We start from the raw sequence: 11798 nt of genomic DNA, 5'->3' as shown, positions 1-11798 counted from the left end.
AACATTTTTGTGAGAAATTGATTTTTTTATATTATAATAAAAATATGTATATAACCAGAAATATTGTTCCATAAATGCACACGATACAATATAACACGTAACGCAATAAGTCGGTGGATTTTATGAATAGTAAAGAAATTTGTAAAGTGAGTTTGACCAAAAGACATAACGGCCGAGTGTAAAAAAATATATATCATTACTGGGTTTGCGCTGATGTTCCATAACTGAGGTCCTTTTAATACATCCTTGATATACAAAGTTCATTTGTTCATTTTTTTATTTCAAGTTTAATACGATCTTTGATCAATCTTAATGATTCAACCTGCGGGCCGATTATAAACAATCAGGTAAAAAGTGGTTTCAAAAGCATTTAGTGTTTCATGTACATCGACAAAACACACCAAATTAATGAGAATAATTAAAACAGATGACATGGGTCGTTTAGCTGTACTTTTTATGTAGATCAATCGATACAATCCATAAATATCTTCATGCGTGCTAAAATTCCTTCCACGGTAAAAAAAAAAATTGTGTGAGTCCATATTCGTCATATCTTCTAGGTCCAAAATCTGCTGCATAAAGTCCATGAATACATTATTGTTTTTGTCAAAAACTGCATACTATTTTTAAAACCACTGCTCCGTTAAATCAGTATCTTTAGTACAGTAGTTGAGTGATGACATGCCGTGAGAACACGTGGACGACATTACATCTTTTACTTATCCGTACAGTTAATTGAAAGAAGTCTACAAATAGTCAACTAAAGAAGTCGTATCACCTGACTGGCTATAAAGTTTAAAATTGTCTGAAAAATGAACATTATTCTTTATGAAAAATGTCACCGTGCCTCATGGGCTATGTCATGAATACTATAGTTCTCAACGGAAACTAGGTTATCTCCCCCTGAATATATTAAAAAGAATATTACGTGCGCATGCGTCGATCGCCACCTCAACTTCCGTGGACTAGTCTCTCGAAACCGGAACAACAGAGATTTCAGTACTAAGTTGTTAGATTCCTACATACAAATGCCCCCAAAGGGCAAGAAATACTGCTGCATTTGTAGTAATTATCGCGGGAAAATAGTAGAGAAGAAATCGGTTACGCTTCATAGATTTCCAACAAACGACCGCGTACGTAGAGTGTGGATACAAAGATGTCGCCTGATACGATCAGATTACAAAGAGAGCAAATACAACCTGCTATGTTCTGTTCATTTTGTTGGCAGTTGTGGACCATCAGTAGCACACACCATACCATCTATCTTCCCAAACAAGACTTTTAAAACATCGGTAAGTCTGCAAAAAACTGTTGATCACCTGTTGGGTTTACAATCGTGTCTAACACTTATGAGTATATGAGAAATATCGTACACTAGGCTACTGAATCGCATTAATCGCCATGCGCGTATGGAATTTACAGTAGAGATACTGTTTATGCTATATAAAATGCACGTAGTCATACATAGGAATATGTAGTTTAATTTGATTTTACGTCCTATCTATCAACAGCCAGGGAACATGTTGTATATAAATTCTGTGGATAAGATATATTAAATACTATATAATGGACACATGCTACTGCCATCATCCTCGATACTCCAGGGGTTCCGATCACATACGATCTCTACACCCATGGACTATCTCATAGTAAAACTGAAGGCAGTTCAGAAGAAAATATCTGACCAATCACAGGCCTGCAAAGATTTCCTTTGAAGACTACAGAGAGAGCGACGCCCAACTTCAAAGCCACACAGTCAACCACAGTGTGCCGTTATACGGTTCTTTTGATGTACATCAAAGGACTAAATTACCTGTTCTTTCCAGTTGCCTCCAGTTTTACTATGAGATAGTCCAGGGGTGTAGAGATCGTATGTGATCGGAACCCCTGGAGTATCGAGGATGTACTGCCATATGCTTGGATGGAAATTTACTGTTTTAGGTTGTTCTGCAATATTGTTTACATATTCCATCCGCTTATTTTGCATAAATTATTTTGTATTGCATGATAATTGTGGAATAATTATTTCAAATTCTAAAACAATTAAAACAAATTTATTTTCATTGAGATGATGTGCTGTAATTAAGACTGTTTTAAATGTTATAATGTATTATTTCCATTATTTTATTCAGTGCTTGGAGGAAGTTATACTCAACGAAGATCTTGATCAAGGTAAATGTGCCAAGACTTCAGTCGAGCAACCATTTGTAGAATCAAATTATCCCATACATCATGATGGTGAGAATGGTCATGACAATACATTCAAATCGTCAGAATCAGTGCTGGATGTGTCGTTATCACTAAATGACTATGCTGGTCTTCCAAGTCCGATCCATAAATCCACATATAGGCATCAATACACACAGTCCGTTATAGACACAAGGTCCATTGGAACACAGACAGATGAAGTTAGGTCACCTATATTTTCGACCAGGTCAACACAGACAGAAATCACCAAAAGTGATGGAAGTTCTCAAGTAAATTTACCTGTACTTACTTATGAAGACATTTGTAGTGATGACCAAAAACTTTTGTTTTATACAGGCATTCCATCTAAAGACATGTTTGAAGCAGTGTTTGATGAAATCAAAGAGGATGCGACATCAAGGACAACAAGAAAAGGTGGAAAGTATTCAGGTACAAGTGGGCGACCTCGAAGTCTCCGCTTAATTGATGAATTCTTAATTGTTTTAATGCGTCTTCGACTTGGACTTTTGCTAGAAGACTTGGCAGCTCGATTCTGCATTTCAGTGACAACATGTGGGGATGTGTTTAATCAATGGATTGACTACTTGGACTCACAGTTATCATTTTTGATCATGTGGCCTTCTCGAGAAGTGGTGGACAGCAACATGCCGCAAGTATTTAAGGATAAGTTTCCAGCAACAAGGGTCATAATTGATTGTACTGAAATAAGGACTGAAACGCCAAGCTCACTTCAGCTTAAATCTCTCATGTATAGCGATTATAAATCGCATATGACCTGGAAGTCGTTAGTTGGTATAAGTCCTGATGGTCATGTGACATTTATTTCCGACCTATGGTGTGGTAGTATCAGTGATAAACAGATCACTAAAGAAACCGGACTTGTGGAACTCTGCGAACCAGGTGATGCTATAATGGCAGACAAAGGTTTCACGATCGCTGATCTTACCACACCCCGAGGTGTGAGGCTTATTATTCCACCATTTAAAAAGAAAAGTGTCAAGTTTTCTAAGAGAGATGTACAACAGACAAAAGATATTGCCAATGTCCGTATACATGTAGAGAGGCAAATGGAAAGAATAAAGAACTTTAGAATTCTACAAGGTGTTATGCCTATTACAATGTCCAAACGGGCATCCAAAGTATGGCGTCTGTGTGCCAAACTAACCAATCTTCAGCCGCCGTTAGTGTTAGACAAGTGACTTGTATGATATCTTGTTTTGACTCAACATATTGATAAATTATTAAAGTTAAATTGAACTTTTGTTATGTATTTAAAATTTTGCAGAAGGTAGATTTAATCAAGTTTGTACAGATAAATCTATCAAAAGTGTTCCTCTATGGGATCATTTCTGTGTGTCCTTGTATCAGAAGAATTATTTTTATATAGATTTTAGCATTGAATATATTAAAATATCTTCTTGATCAAGAATATGTATTGACATTCAATAAGATTTTTCATGTTAATCAAATAAATTTGGTATTTTGCTTAATTATCTTGTGAACTGTATTTACACTGTTACCATTATATTGAAAATGACCCATATATTTTCAACTGAAATGATCCCTTGCAGATGCATGTAGTTATGCAGTCTGCTGTACAGTGTACACACTTATACATGTATACCAGGTATCTGCATGTATATAAATATACTGAAATTAAAAATATCAACGTGGCATTCCTTTTCACTAATGTTAACTATGATGACGTCATCATTTACTATGACGTCACCTTGTATCTAAGCTAAAGTAAATAAATAAATGCCTGAAGATGGCGAGAAAGGCCTTAAAACTTAAACGAAAAGGAATGCCGTTTTTATATTTTAGTATCTACTGATATACGTTTTTTAAAAGTATATTTAAAATTAAGGATTAACTTCAATAGATTTTTTATCTTATGGAGATATAACAAAAAATCTGAGTGTATTCTAAATAAACCGTGAAGCGGTTTATGATGAGAGTACTCAGATTTTGTTATATCTGTCTCCATAACATAAAAGAATATATTCAAAATTTCAAATTAATCCTTATAATTCAATTTTCTAAAGATAATCTCGTCAATATTTAAAATACATTTTGGGACTCTTTTGTCTATGAAGTTCGAAGCTGATGCCAATCCGAAGCGACGTTACAAACAGCGATACCATTTTTCCCTTTATGGGCTGATAAAGTAATTTTAAAGCCAATGAAAATGCTTTTTTCAAGCAAAATTGAATTATATATATATACAGTTAGTGTACACTGAGGGGCTATGGCCATAGTGACCAAATGAAAGTGGTTTGAGTATATACCAATGGATCCCTCTTCTGTGTTTCAACATCAGGCACTTGACACACTTTTCTGCGACTGTAGGTCGGTGACTTTTCTCCACCTTCTAGGTCTCACAGACACTTCCTTAAATGACTCTGGCTTATAGCTTTTAGGTATAAAACAAAAATAAGCAGGTTATATACCACTTAGTTGCAATGCACATTTACAGTATTAGGATCATGAACACCTCATATTTCTAAACACAGCAAATTAATCTTTTTATAGTAAAGTTTGAAATGGTTTCTTTTTCCTAGATAGAAAACTACAAGCATTTACAAACATTTATAGAAATTTCATATTTTATTTTGTAAGTTATAACTTTCTGCTCTTTTGCCCATATCCATAACAAACAAAAATTCATTAATTGTGGATCTGTTATGAATATAAAAACACTTTCATAACCCTTGGGTTCACCTGAATGAAAGTAAAAAAATTACATTTATATATATATATAATTCAATTATACATCTTTACATGTCATGCATATATGAAAACATTATTAGCTACACCATATCAATATGCATTTCATTTTGCGTGAAAGGTCAAAAGTTTTGCTGCTATAACACTGTAATGAAAAAAAAATGGCAGTTTTATGTATAATTCTAGCAAAACAATGTATCAAATGTTCTATACTATAGATTTTAACACATAAAGCGACAGAGTTAATTATCCAAATAATTTTTTTCCGCGTTTCACTCTTTCAGTAAACAGTTCTGGTATAAACACTTCCACATAGCACAGAGCAAGTTTTCTCAACATTACTGACCACAGACTTTCATCAAACATTATGCGCTCCACAGCTACTTTCCCTTTGCAGGTCCAGATAACAAAGTCGCACCATTTATGACCAGAAATTGCCATTTGTCCTTGTACCTGGTAATAGTACACATGGTTCCTTTTCAAAACAATGTCTCCATTGTCGTTAAGAGAACAATAAAAATCCTTATCTCTGGCACAATCTTCTGGGGAGAGCATTCTCCATTTCTGGGAAGCTGGGCATTTGATTTCTAAGAGTCCATGTCCCATTGAATGACACATTTTACAAGTGCAGTACACAAGACCATCTGGGCTTGCTCCCAAAAAGGGATAATGTTGGCTTTACCAATAATCCACATTCCTTGACTTGGATGCCAGGATGAGTTTTTTTCATGTACCTTACATATGTTTTCCTTGCAGGTTTTTCATGTGTTCTCCCATACCTTGTATATTCATTGTCTTGAAAGGTGTAATCAAAGAGTTTGTTCACCAAACCTTCTGGATTATCGAAGCTTTTTCTCTTCATTACATAACCAAAGTTTGAAGCAGTAATGCGGTCTTGTCTTGCCTTTTTCCATAGAGAACTTTCAGACTGTTTTCTTGTACATTGTTCAATCAAAAGACATTCATCCTCTGTGACACAAAGATTATCAAAATAACTCTGAAATGTTCCCTGGATATAATGACTTCTGATATCAACACAATCTCTAAACTGGTAGGAAATTGAATGAAGCATAGGTACATCAACTAAACTGTCACTATCAACTTTCATAAAATTTGCAAGCCATCCAGCATTTGATGTCGACTGATTTTGAAGCAGTCGCTCCTTAAACCTTTGAACATTTGCAGTACAGGTAGAGTTTTTTGAGTCATACAGTTTTACTTGGACATTGGTACCTTCTGAAGACTTTTCAAATGAATGTTTCTTGAATTGGACTTGTTCAGCTTTTTTAGGGCTTAACTTTCTTTTCCTGGGGTTGTTCCATTTACATTTCTGGGCAGTAGGAGCAAGCTTACCCTCGGATTTTTTCTTTGAGATATCTGCCACAGCGTATAACAATGCAGAAATATGGTTACAAGCCTCTCCCTCCCTGAAAATGAAAAAAAAAATCAATTAATCATATAGCAAATAAACAAAAACAAACTTGCTATTGCGCAGAAAATTTCAAACTGATACAAATATGTGAACACTCTGCCTATTGAGGATTATTGCCATGATCAATAGAAACTCTCAGACAAGGAGGCCCAATGTGACGGGAATACAATTAGACATTAATATTATTATTTATATATATTATATGTAGATATTAATATAAAAAAAAATACAACATTAAGTATTTCAAATAAAATAATATTTACCCTGCTGTGCAGTTACATTCTGCCGAGTATACACATCCTGACACCTTAGATAACATCACCCAGGTACTGTAGTCCGGTGTATCCTTTTTATTTGCTGTTGGAAGGGATGGGAGCACATTTGCTTTCACATAACAGTGGCTTGAGTTCTCATCGACGTCCGACATTTTCACTGAATGTACGTGTCCATCCTCGTAAAACACTTTCGATTTCAACTGTTTTTTGTGGTTCATTTTCAACACAATATAATTGTAAATTTCCTTCTCTGTGAAATCTGGAATGTTAGAAAAATTTTCTGTCCAATTTTTCAACTCCGATGGATGAGGAAGACGTTCATTTAGCGGTGTACACAGTTTGTCGTTCTTTCTGTTCTCCTGCTCTTGTATGTTATCTTTTCTATCTATACTAATGTCGCTTAAACATAAACGTCTTGCCCCCTGCGCACGCTCAAGTAGTTGCCGCTTATTACCTGACACATGTTGCCCACGACTACTCAGATATTTCTTCAAATCTTTCACGTTTAAACTTTGTAGATCACAAGCATCGTCGATTAGGCCTACAGGTATCTCCATTTTGCTGTCGTCAACCAAGCGATAATAGTCCCCGGAAGTAGTTACCAATAAAGAAGAGTTCCAAATCAGGAACGATAACTTTGTTTCCGTTTAGAACTATTAATACTAGCTCTCAGAAATATCTTCTTTGCAACATAAATATATCAAAGGATAACAAGATGTAACACATCATACGGAAAAAAGACATAATTCGACGTCGTCAAGTTTTCTCGGAAGGGCAACCTAAAGCCTTACCAGCAAGTAAGCAACAACGTAAAGAGGTCAAGGCAACCGCTTACAACTACAATTTCTATCAAAAGAAACACCTCCTTACAATGACGCTATATGAAATATAATTTTGCCTTTAATAAATTTTGTGAATAAGTACAGCCTACGACTAATCTTTAGGTTGGGGCAGCAAGTCTCCAACTGTTGTTTTCATTAGCCTGCGACTAATGAAAACAACATCCTTCAATAACAGTTCATATCTAATAAAACAGCATACGCCGAACCATAAGCAACTGGGACTATTGTATATATATAGTGTATCTAACAGGGAAGGTGGAGCCTCAAACAGTAGTAACAACTGTGGTATCTACCAATACAGACAACAAGCGAACACGATTTGTCCAATCTAAAACTACATCAATCATTCAATACTATATACCAGAATAGATCTTGCATCGATAAGGAGATCCTGCCTTGTCACAAACATCGATATTTTTCTCGCTACCTACGAACACTATTACTGTATTTCTTTCCATTAGTTGCAGTAAGAAGTTTAGTTTGTGTGTAAATTTCGTGGAGAAGAAATCAAGAGATACCATAAGACTATGTACAGCACAATAATGCTCCTACTTACTTGGATACTTTGGAGCAAAGGTAATGAATAATGCTTCACAGTTTTGAATATGGGGAAAATGTTAATGCATATAACAAAATGTGATCTGCTTATTCCGTCTTTGCATAATTCAAAGTTGCCTACCTTGTGTAGAATTACGGAAAAAGTTGCTGTAGATCTAATAGGGTTAAGTACAGAAATTCATCTTGTATATCTGAAATTAGGTCTTTTTTTCTTTCTTTAGGTTATTTGCCATCAGCTTTATAGACAGAATTTGATATATTATCATAACCATTTATCAACATACTATGAGTTGTATGACTAAAAGGCCTATACCATTTAATTCATATTGTATTTAAAGAAAAAAAAAAGACTTTTTTTATCTTTTAATTCATAATGCAATTGGCTATCTGAAACATACGACGCTAAAGCGAGCACCTTATTTTTGTTTGTATAACTTAGGATTTTGTACAATTTTGTGTAAAAAATACTACTTAATATGTACAAGTTAACATTTCTGTTCTCAATTATACAGATTACTGCTATTTGAATATCTTGTATGTATATTTTAGTTAAAGTAAATACAAAATACATGTACTACTTTGCATGTTCAACTTAATATTTTTTTTTTAATTTTTAGTGTCATAGTATATACAAAATATAACTTTAACAGTGCAAGGTAAATATGTTAGACTCACTGGAGAAATGTAAACTGGAATACTTAAATAATCAACACACTGATGAAGTTAATAGAGATTATATGATAAAACCGCATGTTACAAAAGAGTGACTGAAAATAAAATTGAGGAAATGTATGTTATGGATGCATGGAATCATAGATAAATATATATTTATATAATAAATTTGAAGTCAAATCCTAACGGACGAAAAACATAAGAAATAGAAATAATAACGACTGACTAGTTACTTGAGCGCTTACGCCCCATTCAAAAGCTCTTCAGACAGTTTATTTGAAGACGTCTTATGAATAATTCAGCAACAGTTTGAATGAGCACTGTTCAAACTAGGTTTAAGAAGTCTGGATAATTCAGATTCCTTAGCCTCGCGTTTGACAACATCTCCATCATTCATCTGATATAAAGGGAAAATTTTGAACTCTCCTGTAGAGCATTTATGTGTATGTTTACTTACAGGTAAAATCGTAAATGTTCAGTCCGTATTTGTGTCTGTGCATTGTAATTCTTATACGTAACTCTGTACCCGTTTGACCGATATAAAATTCTGAGCATTTAACCACAAAGCATTACATATACATTGTGTATTACGTTACTAGATCTACAATTCATATTCTTTTTTACTTTGAAAGTGAAATAAGTCTTTTAATGCTATATTACTTTCTTCTACAATGTACTTACAAATCCCCCAAAGAGGAATGCAACAGTTGGAAACACATTCATAAGACAAAATACAACAGGTCATAGACCATACAACGTTAAACATATCACATTTCTTTTTAGTTGATAAGGTTATATAGTGTCAGTCCCGAGCATATCTACTATCAAAGTAAACGGTAATTGTTTTTACAAAAAAGTTTATTACAAATGATTTGATCCATATTTGCAAAGCACATCCGACAGTGCATAACACCGAATATGATAATAGATATATATCGTACCGTTATAGCCAGTTTGAGTCAAGTTTGGTTTTGAAAACACAAATTTAAAAAAATATTACATAAAATGAGATAATAATTAACTTACATTATATTTAATTACTTATTACTTACATAATTACTTACATAATATATAATAATAATAATAAAAATACTGTTAGAGGTATCTTCATGATTCCAACTGTTCCAAAATCAGAATGATTTTTTTTAGTGTTCCAGCAAAATTAATGTATTTTATTTTTCTTACTTTTTGAGAAAATCAACTTTTTATGTCGATGAAAAAAATCCACCTGGAAGGTCTTTATCACTACGGTGTTGATTCCGGTTGTGCAATGAAAACAAACGTTCTGACGCCCTTCGAATTTGCGAATTCAAACTCAACAAAAGTAGCGGAATAATATCAATAAACCAGATATTTTCAACACTAAATATCGAGATTAATCAGGCATAGAACTCGATACCAGGTAATAAGAATTTCCTGTAACAGTTGCGATATGAAAATATTGCGATGTGAGTAAATAAATGATTAATTTCTTTATTCTGATTACCATTTCTAAATTTGACGATTTGATCCCGAACATTCCAATGACGTCACTTTTTAGTCCTCTATGAGCCCGGGTGATTCGACCTTGCAAGCTGACGTTTTGAAGGATTGAATAAGCCCTCATTTGCGGTATTATGGTGACAATTTGCACTCATATACAGCTTAACATAGTTTAAAATAATGGCGTTACTTTATCTTGGAACATTTCATTATTTAAACGTCACTTTGACAAAAAGAAACAGTAGGCATACGTAGGCTACAATGTAAATCTTACAGCGTTTGAGGATACAAGGCTTCGTTTAGTAGATGAATTTCATGAAATATTGCACAAAAAAACATCATTAACATGCTTCTGACACATATAATTAATGCGTTGAATTGAATATGTTTGACATTGTGTGTAAAAAATCTATTTTGGTCTTTCGCCGTCGAAAACCGATGAACCGCGGTACCACTGGGTTGCGAGCAGCTATCGTGAGTTTTTCGTGTTTATTTTTTCTTATTCATTAAAAAAGCGATCTTTGACTATCTCTGAGTCCAAAAGGTTTCGGCTATAGCATTCATTTCTTTATATTTGAGTTGAATGCATCAAATCGGATCTGTTCTCGACATCGACTGTGCATTGTATAACATTAGGCCAAGGATTTATAAGTGATTAGGCCTACTATATATATATATATATATATCACTGGTAGCCCTGTTCTGTTAATTTTCGTTCTTAAACTGTTATTTTAACCATATTCGTGATTTTTTAAATATTTATGTTGGTTATATCTGTTTTACTGTTATTATCAAAATTTTAGTTATCTTTAACTAAAAGCATGTTATTATTTTCTAACACATGTTATATTTTTGCTGCTGTGTTATCTCTATCTTTGCACGCGTTTGTCTTTTTTAAATGATGTTAGATTTAGTGGCTGATGTTATTATTTATTTTGCATTGTTATTCATTTCATTTCACGTGTTAGTGTCAGCAATGATTGTTAATGATTTTGTTTCCCATGTTGTTGCCAGAATGTTACGTGATTTTTATGTGAAACTTTGTTAGCATCAACAGAACATGTGATTATTAACGTGACCACGTTACAAGTATCGTTGGAAACGTTATTTTGTTTTGAAAGCGTTATTTTTTTTCGTGGAAATACCACTGCCTATTGTTCTCATTGACCCCCTACGGCGACAGCGCAGTGAGCCGGCGGGCGAGCTTCGCTAGTGTGTTGACCACTCACCCATAACGAGAGCACGGCTCCCAATAATTAGTCGACTGGCGGTATCGCTGTCACTGTATCGCTACCGTATCGCATGTGCTGTGCAACTGAGCATGGAATATATATAGTTTTTAGTTACTATATTTACAGTTCTAGCTAAGTCTCTGTGCGAAAAAATCATGTATAAATAGACCCTTAGTACTAGTTACTATATGTTATACATCCGTATTCTTAGGTTAGTACCTAATTCTTAGGTTAGAAAACGTCCAAATTTGTCAAGCTAACCAGTCACTTCTAGTTGTGTTCAAGTACCTAACACAAATGCGGTCACTCCGCGAGCTAGCTTTGGACCACATCAAATCGATATGTTGCATCATCAAGGTCACTATGTCAT

General features: G+C 34.2%; 1 protein-coding gene and 1 pseudogene across 2 annotated transcripts; one reads left to right on the top strand and one right to left on the bottom strand.

Moving 5' to 3' along the window:
* The first annotated feature begins 922 nt into the window (after positions 1–922).
* LOC138312405 (uncharacterized) lies at positions 923–3999 on the top strand. Of its 2 annotated transcripts, XM_069253293.1 has the most exons (3): positions 923–1292; positions 2133–2172; positions 2545–3999. In XM_069253293.1, exons 1-3 carry the CDS (start codon positions 1029–1031, stop codon positions 3405–3407), a joined length of 1167 nt encoding a protein of 388 aa, XP_069109394.1. In that variant the 5' UTR covers positions 923–1028; the 3' UTR covers positions 3408–3999. The 2 variants fall into 2 exon arrangements, with proteins under 2 accessions (XP_069109394.1, XP_069109393.1); XM_069253292.1 differs by having other exon boundaries at positions 926–1292; positions 2133–3996.
* A 793-nt stretch (positions 4000–4792) lies between these two features.
* On the bottom strand, positions 4793–7298 carry LOC138312404 (uncharacterized; annotated as a pseudogene).
* Between the last annotated feature and the right edge of the window lie 4500 nt (positions 7299–11798).

Source organism: Argopecten irradians, unplaced genomic scaffold, assembly GCF_041381155.1.
Source record: "Argopecten irradians isolate NY unplaced genomic scaffold, Ai_NY scaffold_0306, whole genome shotgun sequence".
Lineage (NCBI taxonomy): Eukaryota > Metazoa > Mollusca > Bivalvia > Pectinida > Pectinidae > Argopecten > Argopecten irradians.
Note: the sequence above shows the minus strand (reverse complement) of the source record. Positions and strands in the feature narration are given on the sequence as shown.